The sequence below is a fragment of the Caretta caretta genome, chromosome 2 (genome assembly GCF_965140235.1).
Source record: "Caretta caretta isolate rCarCar2 chromosome 2, rCarCar1.hap1, whole genome shotgun sequence".
Taxonomy (NCBI): Eukaryota; Metazoa; Chordata; order Testudines; family Cheloniidae; genus Caretta; species Caretta caretta.
In genome coordinates this window covers 145,542-166,124 of record NC_134207.1, presented here as the reverse complement: position 1 = coordinate 166,124, position 20,583 = coordinate 145,542, and the positions used below count along the sequence as shown (strand labels likewise).

General features: G+C 45.4%; 1 protein-coding gene across 4 annotated transcripts in view; it reads right to left on the bottom strand.

Annotated features, from left to right (window-relative positions):
- MAPK15 (mitogen-activated protein kinase 15) overlaps nucleotides 1–20,583 on the bottom strand; it is a 67,614-nt gene that overhangs the window by 6,507 nt on the left and 40,524 nt on the right. For all 4 annotated transcript variants that reach the window (XM_048841902.2, XM_048841900.2, XM_048841901.2 and 1 more), the window contains exons 9-11: nucleotides 12,366–12,503; nucleotides 11,947–12,052; nucleotides 2,723–3,017 (exon numbers count right to left, since the gene is read on the bottom strand). In XM_048841902.2, coding sequence (XP_048697859.2) covers nucleotides 2,723–3,017; nucleotides 11,947–12,052; nucleotides 12,366–12,503 — 539 coding nt within the window. The remainder of the gene's footprint in view (nucleotides 1–2,722; nucleotides 3,018–11,946; nucleotides 12,053–12,365; nucleotides 12,504–20,583) is intronic.

Genomic DNA, 20,583 nt, shown 5'->3' with positions numbered 1-20,583 from the left:
GCTGATCTGGCTGGTGTGGTAAGTTAATTCCGTACCAAGCGTGCTGGAGTGAGGTCAGTACTAAGGAGTGGAGATTCCAGTGCTGAGGAGATCAGAAGATCCTTGTGGTGGAGAAATTGCTGTGGTACCAAGAGCATCTGTTCAAGAGGAAGTAAACAAAACTAACTAGTATTCTCTAGTTAAAACTAGAGAGATAAAAACAGAGGCATTGCTAAGGGCTTCATCTCAAGCAGAGGGCGGTAGAGAAAGAACTGAGGGGGTGTTGGCTGCACAGGGCTATTCACCGCCAGATGCAGCGCAAGATGGGGAGAGCGCATGTGCAACCCAACCAGGCACTGCTACTAAAAATGTCCAACTACAAGCGCTGGGGCGCAGACTCACCTAAAGTGGAGCACCCACAGGGACACTCCTCAAAGAGAGAGGGTGGGAGTCTCTTTGTTTTAAAGTTTTTAATAAGATATGGTCTCCATGCTGGGCTGAAGATAGTTTGTTCTTCTGTAACAGGCTTTGGCAGGTTGGGTCTGAGGCCATGTCTACACTACTGGCTAAACCAGCACTGCTGCGATCAATGCATCAGTGCAGATTTAGCAGATCTGGTGAAGATACACTAAGTCAATGGCAGAGCACTCTCCCGGCGATGTCTGTCTGTACTCCACCTCCCCAACAAGCAAAAGCTATGTTGACAGAGCGTCTCCCGTCAACACAGTGCGATATAGACACTGCTGTAAGGCAACCTAAGTTGCGTCGACTTCAGTTACGTAACTTAAATAACTGAACTAGCATAACTTAGATAGGGCTGGTATACACTTACAGAGTTAGTGTAGACCAGCCTTAATAGACAAATTGGCCGCACAAGAATCACTGGCTATCATTATTGTGCTTCGGCTTAGTGATAGCTTAGATTGGGGTGGGCACGCTCTTTGACCTGAGGGCCACATCTGGGTATGAAAATTGTATGGCAGGCCATGAATGCTCATGAAATTGGGGGTTGGGCTGTGGGAGGGACTGAAGTCTCTGGCTGGGGGTGCAGGGTCTAGGATGGGACCAGAAATGAGGAGTTCAGGGTGTGGGAGAGGGCTCCAGGCTGGGGCAGGGGTGCAGAGGGGGGTGAGGGCTCCAGCTGGGGGTGCAGGCTCTGGGATGAGGGGTTTGGGGGTGCAGGAGGGTGCTCCAGGATGGGACCAAGGGGTTTGGAGGGCGGGAAGGGGATCAGGGCTGAGGCAGAGGGTTGGGGTGTGGGAGGGGGCCAAGGGTGCTGCTCCCGGCGGCGCTTACCTCAAGCAGCTCCTGGAAGCAGCAGCATGTCCCCCTCCGGCTCCTACGCAGAGGTGCAGCCAGGCAGCTCAGCATGCTGCCCCATCCACAGGTGCCACCCCTGCAGCTCCCATTGGCCATGGCTCCCAGCCAATGGGAGTTGTGGAGCCCCTTGGCTGACCCTAGGCATAGGAGCCAGAGGGGGAACATGCCGCTGATTCCGGGAGCTGCGCAGAGCCACAGCATAGGCAGAGTGGGGCAAGCCCTGGATCCCTCTCCCTGGCAGGAGCTTGAGGGCCAGATTAAAACGTCTGAAGGGCTGGATCTGGCCCTCAGGATGTAGTTTGCCTACCCCTGGCTTAGATCTATTATATATGTATGTAACATTAGCTTGAAATGCCTTCAATTAACTCTGCTGTATTCCCTTTTATTTTGTATTTGTCACCCTCTCTTTTAATTCTTCTGTAAAAAGATAATTTGTACTGAAAAATTCTGTATATCCTTAATAAAAAAAACAGTAACTAGCCTTTTACTAAACTATAATAAAAGAGTGCCCATTAAATCATAGTGCCCACTAAATCATAGAATATCAGGGTTGGAAGGGACCTCAGGAGGTCATCTAGTCCAACCCCCCTGCTCAAAGCAGGATCATTCAATATTCCAGGTGCATTTGATAATCTTTAAAAAAAATATTAACAGACCTATTAGTTATCCCAGATCAAATAACCCAGAGACAACATAAGTAATAAAAATTATTTGGTCTGTTCACAATCCTCACTAGAGTCCTCTATTACCACTACCAGGTCTACCCAACTCCTCATGAGCAATGGCAAAAAGGCAGGCCTTGCATCATCCCCTGAAAGCGAACAAATATGAGCTCTTACAGCCCAAAGGAAGGAGTTCCAAAGACCCAGGAACCCTAAAAAGAATGCCCTCCCAGCTGTTCCTTCTCTTATACTGATTGGGGCTTTGACTGTAATTGTGGCAGTATGTCACAGGGAGAGAGGAAGTCTCTCACATAGGTCCCAGGCCAGTTTGGTGGCACATTCTACTGGTATGTGATTTGAGAATGGAAATAGTAGAAAGAAAGGACTTTGGGAAGGAAAGATATTGTTTAACAGGCAAAAGACTTATCATCTGAGTCTTTACTGGTAAGTTTGTGATTCTTGAATGAGTATTTGGTGTTCCAAATATTTGAGTAGGGAATTTCAACACCCAGCACCTCTCCACAAAAGTGTCAGTACAAATCATTCTGAGAAAGGAAAATTCCCCGCCCCCCAACTGGAAATTCATTTGTCTTGATATTCTCTCTGCACTGTCTTCCTGGTGCAACTTCCCTTCCCCTTTTACACTCACCATCTCATATTGCCCTTGTAAATTTCATTGGTTTCTATCTCCTTCCTGCTTCGCTCTCCCTGTCCTTAGCTATTATGTGCAACACATTCTAATTCAGGAGGTTGGTACATACTCTGAACAGTGGTGTGCGTTATGGGGTTGTAAAGCATGTTGATTTTAGGTCTCTGGCAGAGAGTTCCTGCTAAACCCTCTCTCTGGCTGGAAACTTCACAAAGCACTGGAGGCCCTGCAGGCACATGTGAACTTTTCATAAGAGTGGGTCTTGGCTCTCTCTGATCCCCGATGGTAGATAAAGGCACAAAGCTGGTGTTTGGAAGAGATGGTTTGAACTGAGATGGACTTGGTTGAAGGTTCTCTCTTTGGATTTGTTTCTGTTGACGGTTATTTGCCTTCCTTTCCAGAATCATCTGCAGGAACAAGAAGCTGGTTATGTTTTTAAAACATATAAACGTGATTAAGAACATAAAGATGGCCACATTGGTCTGACCCAATGGTCCAACTACCCCATCTTCCCAAGTGGCTGGTGCCACATACTTCAGAGGGACTGAACAGAACAGGGCACTTTATCGATTGATCCATCCCATCATTCAGTTCCTGGTTCTGGAAGTCGAATGGCTATGCAGGTGGTGTTGGAGAGAAGGCTTTGGATTATTTGACCATGGGATGGTGTTCCAAGAAGGAGTGCTAGGTAGAGATGGGCTCCACCTAACGAGGAGAGGGAAGAGCATGTTCGCAAGCAGGCTGGCTAACCTAGTGAGGAGGGCTTTAAACTAGGTTCACCGGGGGAAGGAGACCAAAGCCCTGAGGTAAGTGGGATACCAGGAGAAAGCATAAGCAGGAGCGCACAAGAGGGCAGGGCTCCTGCCTCATACTGAGAAAGAGGGCAGATCAGCGGGTTATCTCAAGTGCCTATACACAAATGCAAGAAGCCTGGGAAACAAGCGGGGAGAACTGGAAGTCCTGGCACAGTCAAGGAATTTTGATGTGATGGAATAACAGACTTGGTGGGATAACTCACATGACTGGAGTACGGTCATGGATAGATATAAGCTGTTCAGGAAGGACAGGCAGGGCACAAAAGGTGGGGGGAATTGCACTGTATGTAAGGGAGCAGTATGACTGCTCAGAGCTCAAGTATGAAACTGCAGAAAAACCTGAGTGTCTCTGGATTAAGTTTAGAAATGTGAGCAACAAGGGTGATGTCGTGGTGGAAGTCTGCTATAGACCACCGGACCAGGGGGATGAGGTGGGCGAGGCTTTCTTCCGGCAACTCACGGAAGTTACTAGATCGCAGGCCCTGGTTCTCATGGGAGACTTCAAACACCCCGATATCTGCTGGAAGAGCAATACAGCGGTGCACAGACAATCCAGGAAGTTTTTGGAAAGCATAGGGGACAATTTCCTGGTGCAAATGTTGGAGGAACCAACAAGGGGCAGAGCTCTTGTTGACCTGCTGCTCACAAACCGGGAAGAATTAGTAGGGGAAGCTAAAGTGGATGAGAACCTGGGAGGCAGTGACCATGAGATGGTCGAGTTCACGATCCTGACACAGGGAAGAAAGGAGAGCAGCAGAATACAGACCCTGGACTTCAGAAAAGCAGACTTTGACTACCTCAGGGAACTGATGGGCAGGATCCCCTGGGAGAATAACATGAGGGGGAAAGGAGTCCAGGAGAGCTGGCTGTATTTTAAAGAATCCTTATTGAGGTTACAGGGACAAACCATCCTGATGTGTAGAAAGAATAGTAACTATGGCAGGCGACCAGCTTGGCTTAACAGTGAAATCCTTGCTGATCTTGAACGCAAAAAAGAAGCTCACAAGAAGTGGAAGATTGGACAAATGACCAGGGATGAGTATAAAAATTGCTTGGGGATGGAGGAGTGAAATCGGGAAGGCCAAATCACACCTGGAGTTGCAGCTAGTAAGAGCTGTTAAGAGTAATAAGGGTTTCTTCAGGTATGTTAGCAACAAGAAAGTCAAGGAAAGTGTGGGCTCCCTTGAATGAGGGAGGCAACCTAGTGACAGAGGATGTGGAAAAAGCTAATGTACTCAATGCTTTTTTTTGCCTCTGTCTTCACGAACAAGGTCAGCTCCCAGACTGCTGCACTGGGCAGCATAGCATGGGGAGGAGGTGACCAGCCCTCTGTGGAGAAAGAAGTGGTTCGGGAATATTTAGAAAAGCTGGACAAGCACAAGTCCATGGGGCCGGATGCGCTGCATCCGAGAGTGCTAAAGGAGTTGGCGGATGTGATTGCAGAGCCATTGGCTATTATCTTTGAAAACTCATGGCGATCAGGGGAAGTCCCGGACGACTGGAAAAAGCCTAATGTAGTGCTCATCTTTTAAAAAAGGGAAGGAGGAGGATCCTGGGAACTACAGGCCAGTCAGCCTCACCTCAGTCCCTGGAAAAATCATGGAGCAGGTCCTCAAGGAATCAATTCTGAAGCACTTAAAGGAGAGGAAAGTGATCAGGAACAGTCAGCATGGATTCACTAAGGGCAAGTCATGCCTGACTAATCTAATTGCCTTCTATGATGAGAACTCCCTCTGTGGATGAGGGGAAAGCGGTGGACGTGTTGTTCCTTGACTTTAGCAAAGCTTTTGACACCGTCTCCCACAGTATTCTTGCCAGCAAGTTAAAGAAGTATGGGCTGGATGAATGGACTATAAGGTGGGTAGAAAGTTGGCTAGATTGTCGGGCTCAACGGGTAGTGATCAATGGCTCCATGTCTAGTTGGCAGCCGGTATCAAGTGGAGTGTCCCAAGGGTCGGTCTTGGGGCCGGTTTTGTTCAATATCTTCATAAATGATCTGGAGGATGGTGTGGATTGCACCCTCAGCAAGTTTGCAGATGACCCTAAACTGGGAGGAGAGGTAGATACGCTGGAGGGTAGGGATAGGATACAGGGGGACCTAGACAAATTGGAGGATTGGGCCAAAAGAAATCTGAGGTTCAACAAGGACAAGTGTAGAGTCCTGCACTTAGGACGGAAGAATCTCATGCACCGCTACAGACTAGGGACCGAATGGCTCGGCAGCAGTTCTGCAGAAAAGGACCTAGGGATTACAGTGGACGAGAAGCTGGATATGAGTCAGTGTGCCCTTCTTCCCAAGAAGGCCAATGGCATTTTGGGATGTATAGGTAGGGGCATTGCCAGCAGATCGAGGGACGTAATCATTCCCCTCTATTCGACATTGGTGAGGTCTCATCTGGAGTACTGAGTGGAAGCTGGGCCAGACCTGAGGGGAACTGTGAACCCATTCATCTGGACATGATTTGGGAGCCAGCCCCAATCCTGCAGGACAGGATCCACAGGAGCTGTCACTCCCGAGTATGTTTGTTTTAACTATTGTTTTCCTCTGTTTTGCATTTGCAAATCCACAGGGCTCAACTGTTAGTTATCTTCTCCATTCTCTGAAGGGCTACCACAAAGTTATTTCTTAGTCATTCTCCTGGGATTTTTTCCAGTCTAATTTTAATTGGCCAAAGTGATGTATCTTCCAGTCCCTCTGCATTCTTTTAAGCAGCACTCCAGAAACTCCTCTCCTCTCCCAGTCCATGTAATTGTCATCTGCAACCTCAACTCCTTGCTAATCACCTCCCTTATCTGGTTTTGATACCTGGCTTTCACTTTTATTTCATCAAAATCTTCCCTACCCTCATACACGGTGACTAATTTCCATGCTGATGTTCCATCCAATCCCTTAGAGGCCTAACTCCTCTCATTTTATTTCCAACAAGAGACCAGCTCTCCCACTCACAAAATTGATCCCTCATTTGACCATATCTTCACCAACCATTGCTCCTTCAATACCAGAGTTTCCTCTCTATCAACTGTCATTTTATTCAACGTCACCCATTTGTCCCCTGATCGGGCCATCTGTGACCGCTAATTGATCACCATCCACGATTTCTCAGCCACACCACTCTTGTCTCAATCTTCACCCCACTTTACCAAATCATTCTGTATGGAGAGATCTTGGCACACCAGCAAAATGCCTGGACTACTACTGATAATTAGAATATTGATTATCATGCTCATTGCCAAAAGCAGCTAAATCAGTAGGCCTTAACAGGCCTCTGTAATGACCTTACTATAATTAAGCAAGCGGCCGGGGGGGCAGGGGTTGAGGGGGAATCTGACCCTGTGTCCTTCCTGATAAGATCTCTGTTGAAACTGCAGAGGTATGTGTTTTAGAAAAAACAGGATGCTTACCTAGATCTGCCCTTTGGGATGTGTTTGTCAGGGTCCCCAAAACATGCGGACTCTGGAAAAAAACCACATCTGTCTAATAGATGGTTTAAGGAAAACTCGTTGCTTAACCTTTGAAATTGTTTGCTTAACAAGTTTTTTGATATTGTTACACTAACCTGAATAAATAAGGAAACTTCATGGACACAGCTTAGGATCCCCAATGGCAGCTGAAAGATGGGCCAATTGGACGGCTGTCCTTGTACCACTCAAAGACCACTCCAGACTTTGGTAATTACTGATTTTTGGGGTGTTTTATTAACCTGTTGCAGGCATGTTTAAGTGCTTAAGACTAAAATAAAGTGCAGCTTTAAGTGAAAGCAGTCTAGTATTGTACTGTGTGTGCCAGACATCTATTGGTCAGAGGGCCATGTTTCCCTTGATTTATTTCCTGCCACTGCCTCACCAAGAGTAATAGTTACCAAAAGCTTTGGGGTTTTTAGAACCACAGTAACAGAATTGGAGGCCCCAGCGAGGATTGGTGGAGAGGAAGGAGACGAATGGTACAAACAGTTTATCTATTGCAATAGGAGGTAAAAGATGGTGTGGTGGGGTACCTCTCCACAAGTGCCTGTGTCGTAGTTCGAGTTAATTTATGGATAAATTCTGTTACTGGGACTTAGAGCTCAACCTGTCAGCCTGTTTTGAGTGGGGAATTATGTCCAAAGGAAAGTAAGAACAGTTAAAAATTATGTTGGGGAACAGCTTGACTGATTTTGTACTTTGCTACTGATACTTTGCAACTGCCTAAAAAGCAATTTTGAGAAAAGTAGTAAATTAACAAACAAAGGATATTACTGTGTCGGGACCTTTCCTTAGGTAAAGGTCCCGCAGACACACAGAGCCCTGAGTCCACCAGGAAGGGATGTAAAGTTTGGGTCCCTTACTTTCTGAGTGCCCAAGAGAGAGTGGGGTGAGGGGGGGTGAGAGCCCTAAACTGTGTGGGTAACAATCCACTCCTTCCAACGTCTGACTCTCTCATTAATTCCCAACCCTCCTTCCATTCCTCCTCTTGATCATGCAGAATCTTTCCGATGGGCAGGGGAGAGATGAAGAGGGAAATCAACAAACTTTGTCATGATCCCATTCTCCCATGTAACTACCTTTTTAGGTCACTTGCTTGTTCACCTTTAACCCCTCCAGCCATTCCTGTGAACCCATCCCCTAAACCTCCATCACGCTTACATTCCCTGCCTACTTTCCTCCACTACTTCTCACCATCTGCCTAATCCTTTGCTTTATTTAAGATTTATCGTCTTCATTCTTAAAAAAAAAACAAAAAAAAAACCACCCCCTCCTTGCCTCTCTAGTTACTGCCCTCATCTCCCTCTCACTTCTAAACTCAATGAATGTCCCACCTACAAGTGCGACCTCACACATTTGTCTTCTCCTGCTCATCCCAGATCCCCTCCAATCCAGCTACTGACTTCTCTGCTCCACTGAAACTCCTCTCATTAACATCTCTAATGACCTCTTCCCAGCTGAGACTCAAGGCACATACTCATCCTCCTAGACCTCTCTGCTATATTCGATGCTGATTAGCATACTTTTATAAAATCGTATAGAGTGTGTCACAGTATGATTATGAGTGTGAATATAATGTAACTGGACTATGCTTCATGCAAAAGGTCTCTTGTAAGGTATCATTACAAAGCTTATAATATACTGAGTGTGGTCATCCTAGTTGTATAAATGTATCACTCTAGTATCTGAAACTAGAATATAACTCTGAGGGCCTATTGTAATTATGCAAAGTGGGCCATTAATGGTGGCTTGGAATCTTGATGGCTCCTATTAACCAGGACAATGGTCTGTAGATGGCTCTGTTTCACTTGTAAGTCTTCCTGTATACATGTGTGCTGGCAAGTGGGTAATGAAGTCTTACAGTGACATGTGATCATGTCACCTGAACTGGAATCCATCTTTAACCTGGTCCTTTTCCATTGTGAAGGAGGGAATGGGAACCCAGAGAGGGACAAAGGATTCCCGCCTTATGCAAAAGATATATAAGTGGGTGGAACAGAACAAAGAGGCAGCCATCATGAGAAATCCCCTACCTACCACCTGAGCTGGAACAAGGGCTGTACCAGGGGAAAGGACTGTGCCCAGACTAGGAAGGCATCCAGTCTGTGAAAGAAACTTGTTGAAACCATCTCTGAGGGTGAGATTTTAATCTGTATTCAGTTTTATTACTGTATTAGGCTTAGAGTTGCGTGTTTTATTTTGCTTGGCAATTCATTTTGTTCTGTCTGTTACTACTTGGAACCACTTAAATCCTAGGTTTCAGAGTAGCAGCCGTGTTAGTCTGTATCCGCAAAAAGGAAAGGAGTACTTGTGGCACCTTAGAGACTAACCAATTTATTTGAGCATAAGTTTTCATGAGCTACAGCTCACTTCATCGGTATGAATGATCAGCATCCGATGAAGTGAGCTGTAGCTCACGAAAGCTTATGCTCAAATAAATTTGTTAGTCTCTAAGGTGCCACAAGTACTCCTTTCCTTTTTATTTAAATCCTACTTTCTATATTTAATAAAATGTATTAATACCTCAGAGAGATGCACAGCTTCCCCCCTATCAGTGTTATAGAGGGTGAGCAATTTGAGTTTACCCTGTATAAGGTTTATACAGGATAAAATGGATATATTTAGGGTTTGGACCCCATTGGGAGTTGGGCACCTGAGTGTCAAGGACAGGAACACTTCTTAAATTGCTTTCAGTTAAGTCTGCAGCTTTAGGGCCCATGGTTCAGACCTTAAGTCTGTGTTGGAGCAGACTGGCGTGTCTGGCTCAGCACGACAGGGTGCTGGAGTCTCAAGCTTGCAGGGAAAGAAGGGGCAGAAGTAGTCTTGGCACATCAGTTGGCAACCCCCAGTGGGTTTCTGTGATCCAACCCGTCACACACTCTCCTTTTTTACCCTGTACCCGTACTGACCTTCCTACCCTGGTTCTCCTCCTACTTCTCTAACCACTACTTCAATGTCTCTCTTGTTTGCTGCTTCTCCTACTACGCATGAGAGTTTCTCAGGACCCTCTCCTCTTTAATACAATAGACCCTGCCTTTGGATAATTTAATTCACTCACACTATTTCAAGTATCATCTCTGCATTGATTACTCAAATCTTTTTCTCCACTCCTGACTAGTCTTCTTCCACCCTAGCCTGGGCCTCAGCCTGTTTTGAATGTCTCTTCATGGCTGTTTCACTATGAACTTAAACTTAACACGGCCAAAGTCAAATTCCTTATTTTCCCCATTCTCCATCACCATTGATAAAACCACTATCTTCCCTATCACTCCAGGTTGTAACGCAGGTTTTTCTTAGATGCTTCCCTTACCCTGATCATCCAAACTGTGTCTAAAGTCGATCTTTTTTCTTTTATCTGTGCAACTAAAGGTCTCATTCAGCCTCTCATAATTTCTTCATCCATAAATGATCTGGAAAAAGGGGCAAACAGTGAGATGGCAAACTTTGCCGAGGATACAAAACTACTCAGATAGCTATTTAATCTTGAATACTGTGTGTAGAGCTGGTTGCCACATCTCAAAAAAAGATATATTGGAATTTAGTACAGAAAGGGCAACAAAAATAATTAGGGGTATGGAACAGCTTCCATATGAGGACAGATTAATAAGACTGGGCCTTTTCTGCTTGGAAAAGAGACTACTAAGGAGGGATATGATAGATATCTATAAAATCATGACCAGTGTGGAGAAAGTAAACAAGGAAGTGTTATTTAGCCTAGTGGTTCTCAACCTTTCCCTTTCCAGGCTACTGTACTCCCTTCCAGAGTCTGATTTGTCTTGCGTACCGGCAATTTCACCTCACTTAAACTACTTGCTTACAAAAGTGTCACAGCACACTATTACTGAAAAATTGCTTACTTTCTCATTTTTACCATATCACTATAAAATAAATCAATTGGAATATAATTACTGTACTTACATTTCAGTGTATAGTATATAGAGCAGTATAAACAAGTCATTATCTGTATGCAATTTTAGTTTGGACTGACTTCACTAGTGCTTTTAATATAACCTGTTGTAAAACTAGGCAAATATCTAGATAAGTTGATGTACCCCCTGGAAGACCTCTGCATACCCCCAGGGATACATGTTCCCCAGGTTGAGAACCACTGATTTAGCCCTTCTCATAACACAAGAACTAGGGGTCACCAATGAAATTAATACGCAGGAGGTTTAAAACAAATAAAAGGAAGTACTTCTTCACACAATGCACAGTCAACCAGCAGAACTCCTTGTCAGAGGAAGTTGTGAAGGCCAAGACTATAGCAGGGTTCAGAAAAGAACTAGATAAGTTCATGGAGGATAGGTCCATCAATGGCTATTAGCCAGGATGGGCAGGGATGCAAAACCATGCTCTGAAGTGTCCCTAGCCTCTGTTTGCCAGAAGTTGGGATTGGGTGATGGGATGAATCACTTGATGATTGCCCTGTTCTTTCATTCCCTCTGAAGCACCTGGTATTGGCCATTGTCACAAAACGGTATACTGGGCTAGATGGACCATTGGTCTGACCCAGTATGGCCGTTCTTATGTTCTTGTCTTGATTATGATGTCATCCTTCTCTCTGCTCTTCCCAACATCCACATCAACCCATTCTAGGCCATACAAAATAATTCTGCTAAGATCATCTTTGGACACTGTTCTGATCTTATCAGCCACTCTTTGAATCCCTCCACTGACTGTCCTTCCGCTTATCTCATTGCTTTGTGACATACTTCTTTGTATGCAGCCAAGAATTTCATTGGCATTTTTACTATCCTCTTGAACTGCAAATTCAAGTCTAATTTACTTTCCACCATCAAACCTCAGTCTCTCTCAGACATTCCTTCTCCACATATATCTCCCTCTAACTGAGAATGTGGCTTTCAAGTTATTCTCCCTCCCACCCCCCAAGATAGAGCAGCATGGGACAGTATGATGAGCAAGGTCAGGTGTAAGTGCAGGACTAGGGGTGAGTGGAAGGTGAATTGAAGGAGGAGATAGGTAGGATTGAATGTCTGTGGAAAGGGTGGCAGGTAATCTGGAGAAGTAGTGTTATGGGAAGCAGAATAAGAGGAGCTACCTCATACAGTTTATTGCGATATTCTGCGACAGACAACTGGATATCGTCATCTAAAGGAAGAATCACATCGTAGTCCAGAGAGGGCTCCTTGGTGGGGCAGTGGAACCTACCAAGAAGATATCAAATATGTGACTAAATCTGAGAGTGAACACACACACAAAAACACAACAGGAGAGGCACTAGATATTAATAGATTTTAAGGCTACAATGAAAGCTAAAACAAAGACAGAGCGTGAGAGATCTGAAATATCACATACTAAAGGCACCCTCACCTTTTCACATGAAGAGGAGGAGAAAGCGGATTGAAAACTACCTTTACCTTCACCATTTCACATGGCAGAAGGGAAACTTGTGCTGGTAGCAGTCACACAACAGGCTTGGAGGGGGGCTGGGAAATGTCACACTGGCAATGCCCTCACCTTTTCACATAGGGATGTTGCAGGGCCTCTTCTGCAGTCAGCCGTTTGTCAGGGTTAAATACTAAGAGCCTCTTTAGAAGGTCCAAGGCATGAGGGGGGATAGAGGAGGGTAAAATTTCCTCAATTGTCACTCGCCGTCTGAAAGGCAAGAATCAAAGTTGTAGCTCCCAGTGCCCAATTTCACTGCAAAACCCTGTATCTCAATCCTGGGAATCTCATGGAGGTAACTCCTAACCCCAGATTTCACTCCCAAGGAGTGGTTCATGACTAATACTACGGTTTTGTCATGGATATTTTTAGTAAAAGTCAGGGACAGGTCACGGGCAATAAACAAAAAAATCACAGAAGCCGTGACCTGTCCCTGACGTTTACTAAAAACATCCCTGACAAAGGGAAGGAGGAGGGTCCAGCACCCTGCCCCTCCCCACCACAGTGGCTGGGAGCTGCAGAGACCCAATTGCCCAGTGGCTGGGAGGAGTCCCCGCCGCTGCCTTGTGGGACTGGGAGCTGCAGGAGGGGGGTCCCGCACTGCCTGCGGAGGCAGGGTACCTGCAGGGAGGCCCCTGCCAGCAGTGGAGTCTGAGGATCTCCAGGGGGCCACTGCTGGCTGGGAGCTAAGGGGGGTCCCGCTGCCCATGGAGGCCGGGTGGCTGCGGGGTCCTCAATGCCACAGAGGTTGCTGGAAGTCAGAGTCTGTGACTTCTGCAACCTAATCTTAGCTTTTGTCATGACCCAGCCATACACTGTCGTGCTCAAATAACTAGATTATTGTGAGGTCTCAAACCTAGCTAGGTAATGACATGGAAACATTTTTCTGTGTTACTAAGAGTTAGAAAACTAAGCAATGAAACACGAGCAAAATATCTTTGTTAGGAATTTATGATAGAAGTAAACTGCTAGGAACACATACATAAAAACTGATATAAATTTTTTTAAAAGTCAGTTCAAATTAAAAACCCTTCATTACAAAAACAAAATCACTATTTTTAACTATGTTGCAATATCATGCTAGTGACCTTCTGTGTGGGCCCCTTACTGAATGAGGGAGGCAAACTAGTGACAGAGGATGTGGAAAAAGCTAATGTACTCAATGCTTTTTTTGCCTCTGTTTTCACTAACAAGGTTAGCTCCCAGACTGCTACGCTGGGCATCACAAAATGGGGAAGAGATGGACAGCCCTCTGTGGAGATAGAGGTGGTTAGGGACTATTTAGAAAAGCTGGACGTGCACAAGTCCATGGGGCCGGACGAGTTGCATCCGAGAGTGCTGAAGGAACTGGCGGCTGTGATTGCAGAGCCATTGGCCATTATCTTTGAAAACTCGTGGCGAACCGGGGAAGTCCCGGATGACTGGAAAAAGGCTAATGTAGTGCCAATCTTTAAAAAAGGGAAGAAGGAGGATCCTGGGAACTACAGGCCAGTCAGCCTCACTTCAGTCCCTGGAAAAATCATGGAGCAGGTCCTCAAAGAATCAATCCTGAAGCACTTGCATGAGAGGAAAGTGATCAGGAACAGCCAGCATGGATTCACCAAGGGAAGGTCATGCCTGACTAATCTAATCGCCTTCTATGATGAGATTACTGGTTCTGTGGATGAAGGGAAAGCAGTGGATGTATTGTTTCTTGACTTTAGCAAAGCTTTTGACACGGTCTCCCACAGTATTCTTGTCAGCAAGTTAAGGAAGTATGGGCTGGATGAATGCACTACAAGGTGGGTAGAAAGCTGGCTAGATTGTCGGGCTCAACGGGTAGTTATCAATGGCTCCATGTCTAGTTGGCAGCCGGTATCAAGTGGAGTGCCCCAAGGGTCGGTCCTGGGGCCAGTTTTGTTCAATATCTTCATAAATGATCTGGAGGATGGTGTGGATTGCACTCTCAGCAAATTTGCGGATGATACTAAACTGGGAGGAGTGGTAGATACGCTGGAGGGGAGGGATAGGATACAGAAGGACCTAGACAAATTGGAGGATTGGGCCCAAAGAAAAGAAATCTGATGAGGTTCAATAAGGATAAGTGCAGGGTCCTGCACTTAGGACGGAAGAACCCAATGCACAGCTACAGACTAGGGACCGAATGGCTAGGCAGCAGTTCTGCGGAAAAGGACCTAGGGGTGACAGTGGACGAGAAGCTGGATATGAGTCAGCAGTGTGCCCTTGTTGCCAAGAAGGCCAATGGTATTTTGGGATGTATAAGTAGGGGCATAGCGAGCAGATCGAGGGACGTGATCGTCCCCCTCTATTCGACATTGGTGAGGCCTCATCTGGAGTACTGTGTCCAGTTTTGGGCCCCACACTTCAAGAAGGATGTGGATAAATTGGAGAGAGTCCAGCGAAGGGCAACAAAAATGATTAGGGGGCTGGAACACATGAGTTATGAGGAGAGGCTGAGGGAGCTGGGATTGTTTAGCCTGCAGAAGAGAAGAATGAGGGGGGATTTGATAGCTGCTTTCAACTACCTGAAAGGGGGTTCCAAAGAGGATGGCTCTAGACTGTTCTCAATGGTATCAGATGACAGAACGAGGAGTAATGGTCTCAAGCTGCAGTGGGGGAGGTTTAGATTGGATATTAGGAAAAACTTTTTCACTAAGAGGGTGGTGAAACACTGGAATGCGTTACCTAGGGAGGTGGTAGAATCTCCTTCCTTAGAGGTTTTTAAGGTCAGGCTTGACAAAGCCCTGGCTGGGATGATTTAACTGGGAATTGGTCCTGCTTCGAGCAGGGGGTTGGACTAGATGACCTTCTGGGGTCCCTTCCAACCCTTATATTCTATGATTCTATGATTCTATGACTGGATTGGGGGTGCCAGAGTAGGGGAGGTGAAGAGGCCATGTTGGCCCTCTTGCTTTTGAAAGTGGACAGGTCTGGCCAGTCTGCTTTTTGCCACAGGCCTGGCTCAGCCCCCTGCCCTTCTTCTTCCTCCCATGGGCCCACCCCCTGGCCAGGCCAGAAGCTGGAGCCCGGGCAGCTGTGGGGAGCCATGGACCCTCCACGAGCCAGGGTAAGGGGTTCCCACGAGCGGCCCCCGATCCATGTCCCTGTGGCCTGGGACCCCTGCCCAGGCAGATGGAGTGTCCACAGCTCTCCGAGCAACTCTTACCATGGCCTAGCTGCTGCTCTTTAGTCCCCGGGCCCCCTCCTCTAAGCCAGCCTGGAAGCCGGAGCTAGGCCGGGGTAAGAGCTGTGCAGGCACTTGTGGGGAGCTGCAGACCCTCCACCTGCCCTGGGTGGGGGGTACAGGGGGTGGGGACATGGGCAGGGGGATGCTCTCAGCTGCCCCCACCCCAGGCAGGTGGAGCAGGGCCTTGTGGGAAAGAGGAGGGGCAAGGGCAGAGCCATGGCAGGGGTGGGGCCTCGTGCCCCCCTCTTCTAGGAAGAATCCATCACCTCTAGACTGGATACTGAACAGTATCATCTCTCCATTTGTCACAAGTCCTTCTGCTTATTTGTATTTATCTGTTTTTGTTGTGTGAAAGGGATAGTTAGTGGTTATGGTGTTCTTTGAACATAATGATTCATATTATATAATGAATGTGATACTTTGATGTTGACACACACATATAGTAGTCAGAGTTAAAGTTGCAAAGGAAAAGAACAGCTACTTACCTTACAATAACTGTGGTTTGAGATGATTTATCTGTGTGGATCCCTTCCAAGGTACACATGCACCTCACGAATGAGAGATCAGAATTTTTGACCAGCAGTGTCTATCGGGGCGTGCCTGCACCCTGCATATCTTTCTGCGTCTCCACTACCCTTCAATTCCCTAATTCAGAAACCCTATTAGGATAAGACTCAGAAATAGGGATGGGTTGTGGATCATGGGATCTCATGAACAAAATATCTCTACGAACCAAATTACTATAAGGTAAGTAACTGTTCCTTCCTCTTTGAGTCCTTGTATGCCTGGATCCCACTCAAGGTGACTAGTTAGCAATATCCAATTAGTAGTAGGAGGAACTGAAGCCAATTCAGTGAATTATACAAAATTGTTTATGAAAGCAAGCAAAATTTGGAGACACACTGGATTGCTTAAGTTAAAGAAGTGGAACAAGAGGTTCTCAAGTTCCTGGAAGTGTCATGGGTTGCCATGACAATTAGATAAAAGATTTTAAAAATGGGAGGAAATATTTATAGTTCAAATAACTTTTGTTTAAATTGGTTAATTTCAGCAGAATATGGTTGTCATCTCTCCTTGGACATCATTTATATAGGGGCCACTGTGACAGACAACAGGACAGTGAATTAGGAGGAAGTTTCACCATCATGGCTGCTACCAGTCTCCCAGTGTCCTGGGATCCTCTAAGACACCACTGAGACTTTATCATCCTGATCTTGAAAGGTGTCTCCGGCTTGATCTGGTCAGGACATTACCCCATCCACCAGCTTCAACTAAATCTTGAACACCACCTAGAATTGGCCCCCCGGGTTCCAGCTGTCACCCCGTCCCTGGAGTGTCATTTTCCTTCCCCACCCTTTTTCCTCCTCTTTCCTATCTTTTTTTTGTCTGATAAGAGTCTGATTTAGCCTCCAAGAAAACTCCACCTTTTGTAATATTGATGTGACCAGGGAAGTAGCTAAAAGTAATGTCCTAAATAGCCCAATGCTGGTAAAAGTTTGCCAATTCTTAAGAGTGGCTGATAAGACCATGTGCTGGGCCTATCATTTCCCAGCACCTGGACTGCAAGGGAAATAAAGTGTTAGAGACAGAAGCTGCATTTTCCATCTTTGCTGATCTTTTCTCTCCCTTTTTCAGCAAGTTGTCTGGCTTTGTCTTAAAGAAAAGATGATTGGACTTCAACAACAACTACCAAAGACCATCTTAACTCTCTCTCTCTCTTTCCCCCAAAAGGGATAGTTAATACCATCTTTAATATGATCTAAGACTTTCAAGCAGAGATCTTCTGCTATAAAAGACTATACTGTGACATTATTGACATGAACTGTGACCGTATAGATCATTGTTTCAACCTGGGTCATATGGTTGCACCAGGTCTTTTAGCTTTAGAGGAGGTCAAGTGGGGTGTCTATGGAAAGGTTGTAGTTTTCTGGTTATGATTATGCTATCTGTATGCATGTTTCATTTATGCATTTAAAGTTACAAGTATTGGCTCTATACTGTCTGTATTTCAAACTTGTGCTATGCTTCTGGGTGACACCCCAGACAATTTGGTATCAGCACTGCGTAGCCTGCTTGATAGCCCATTAAGCACCATCAGCTATTCAACTGACCCACTGAGAGAAGGTATATACACCTTGTGACTCAGCAAGGCAGGCAGGGACATGCTAAGTTTTTTCCATGCCATGTGCTGGAGAGCTTGTCTTTGAAACAAAGAAAGCAGAGGCCACATGCCAAGAGATTATAAAAGGCTGCTCTATCTCCTTCATCTTGTCTTCAATGCTGCTTCTTACCTCTGTAGGAACCTTACTACAAATGGAAGCTTTAAACAAAGGACTGAATGACCCATCCCAGCTGTGGATGTACTCCAGAGATTTGATTTGAGCCTGCAGTTTATTCCATCACTGCTACAAACCTGAACCAAGAACTTTGCCATTACAGTATGGAACTGATTCCATTTAACCAATTTTTAGCTCTCATCTATATTTCTTTCTTTTATGAATAAACCTTTAGATTCTAAAAGATTGGCAACAGCATGATTTGTGGGTAAGCTCCGACTTGTATATTGACCTGGGTCTGGGGCTTGGTCCTTTGGGATCAGGAGAACCTTTTTTTCCTTTCACTGGGGTATTACTTTTCATAACCATTCATCCCCATAACAAGTGGCACTGGTGTGATACTAGGAAACTGGACTGTCTAAGGGCATTGCTTGTATGACTTATGGTTACCCAGTGGGGTAAAACCAAAGTCCTCCCTGTCTGGCTGATTTGGCGTGCCTTAGAAGTGGAAAAACCCCAGCCTTAGGCTGTAACTGCCCTGCTCCAAGCAATTTGTCCTGAATTGATACTCTCAGAAGAGTCCCACCAAAGGCAGCATCGTTACAGTAACCAAACACTTAACTGACACTGGACTTTGGGAGACACCAATCCACATCTGGGCTTTCCTGGGAACGTTCAAACTAACATGTAAACAATGGCATTGGACTGCAAAAAGCTGAATCATTCATGGACATGTGACTTGCCCAGGTGGCTACAAACTCCATCCCGTTGCTGTGACTTCGCACAGAAGAACAAAGGGGTTTCCGCCCACAAGAGAGAGACTATAAAAGGCCCTGGAAGCCTCTCCATTTTGTCTTCAGCTGGCTAAAGAGATGGCCTCTCCACCCCCAAGAGATGCCTGAAAGAAACTGGAACAAAGGACAGTAACTACAGGGGTGTGAGTGATTGCTGGACCCGGACTAGGAAGGAGTCCGGTCTGTGAAAGAAGCTTATGGAACATCTCTGGGGGTGAGATTTCGTCTGTAATCAGTTTCTTAATGCACTAGATTTAGACTTGCGTGTTTTGTTTTATTTTTCTTGGTAACTTATTTTGTTCTGTCTGTTATTACTTGGAACCACTTAAATCCTACCTTCTATATTTAATAAAATCACTTTTGCTTATTAATTGACCCAGAGTAAGTAATTAATACCTGGGGGAGCAAACAGCTGTGCATATCTCTAACAGTGTTAGAGAGGGGTGGACAATTTATGAGTTTACCCTGTATAAGCTTTATACAGAGTAAAACAGATTTATTTGGGGTTTGGATTCCATTGGGAGCTGGGTGTCTGGTTGCTAGAGACAGGAGTTAAGTCTTCGGTGTTTTCAGTTAAGTCTGCAGCTTTGGGGCGCATGGTTCAGACCCTGTGTCTGTGTTTGAGCAGACTGGCGTGTCTGGCTCGACAAGGCAGGGTTCTTGAGGCCCAAACTGGCAGAGAAAACGGGCTCAGAGGTAGTCTCAACACATCAGGTAACAGTCCCAAGGGGGTTTCTGTGATCGAACCCATCACATATACAGCAAAAGGGAAAGGAAATAAGGAAAATTCTTTAAATAAAAGTCTTACTTAAGTCTTTAACTCCCCCCCCACCCCCACCTCTTTTCCCATGTGTTCAACAAGATGTTAAAATGTTTTCAATGGTGGCTGTTACAACTGGAGTAAACCAGCAATAACTTGACACAAACCACAAAACATGCTTAATGTTTCATCACTAAGCAAGGATTTTATTAACAGCTTATCCCTTGTTGGGCCCCAAGTACCCCCTGTGGCAGTGCACCCCATTTTTATCATAATATCACTATAAAGATGACATAATTATGATGTATTTTATGCAAGATAAGTCATGTGAGGTGTCATTGGAAAAGTAATGATTTGCAGAACATGGTTATCCTATTTGTATGCATATATCATTTTTTATCTGAAGTTATGAATATTTACTATGTATCTGTATTTCAAATGTAGTTACACCTGGGTAATGCCCACTAGACAAGATGCTTTTAGTCAAGATCGTGGGTGGGGAAGGGCCTATTCAGGGCAATTGGCCATTAAGAAAAAGCAATAGGTCTTAGGAGAAGTTTATCGCCCACCTGGTGAGGAGCCTTCCTGGGAACACTCCAAACAGCCTGTGAGTAATAGCTACCATGACTCTACAAGGACACATGGTCAGACCACATGATGCTGGACTCTATCTTGAGATGTCAGTATTTTTCCACAGACTGGTCTGGGAACCAAGCTTTGAAACAAAGGGTTCTCACCATATGCAAAAGCCCTATAAAGCAGGGAGTGACTGTGACGTTGCACTCCATATGTTTATGGAAATATACTTATGAGTGTAAATATAATGTAACTTGAATATACTTTATGCAAAAGGTATCATTACAAAGCTTATAATCTACTGAGTAAAAAGAAAAGGAGTACTTGTGGCACCTTAGAGACTAACCAATTTATTTGAGCATGAGCTTTCGTGAGCTACAGCTCACTTCATCGGATGCATACCGTGGAAACTGCAGCAGACTTTATATACACACAGAGAATATGAAACAATACCTTCTCCCACCCCACTGTCCTGCTGGTAATAGCTTATCTAAAGTGATCATCAAGTTGGGCCATTTCCAGCACAAATCCAGGTTTTCTCACCCTCCACCCCCCCCCCCCCCACACACACACACAAATTCACTCTCCTGCTGGTAATAGCCCATTCAAAGTGACAACTCTCTACACAATGTGCATGATAATCAAGTTGGGCCATTTCCTGCACAAATCCAGGTTCTCTCACCCCCCTCCAAAAAAC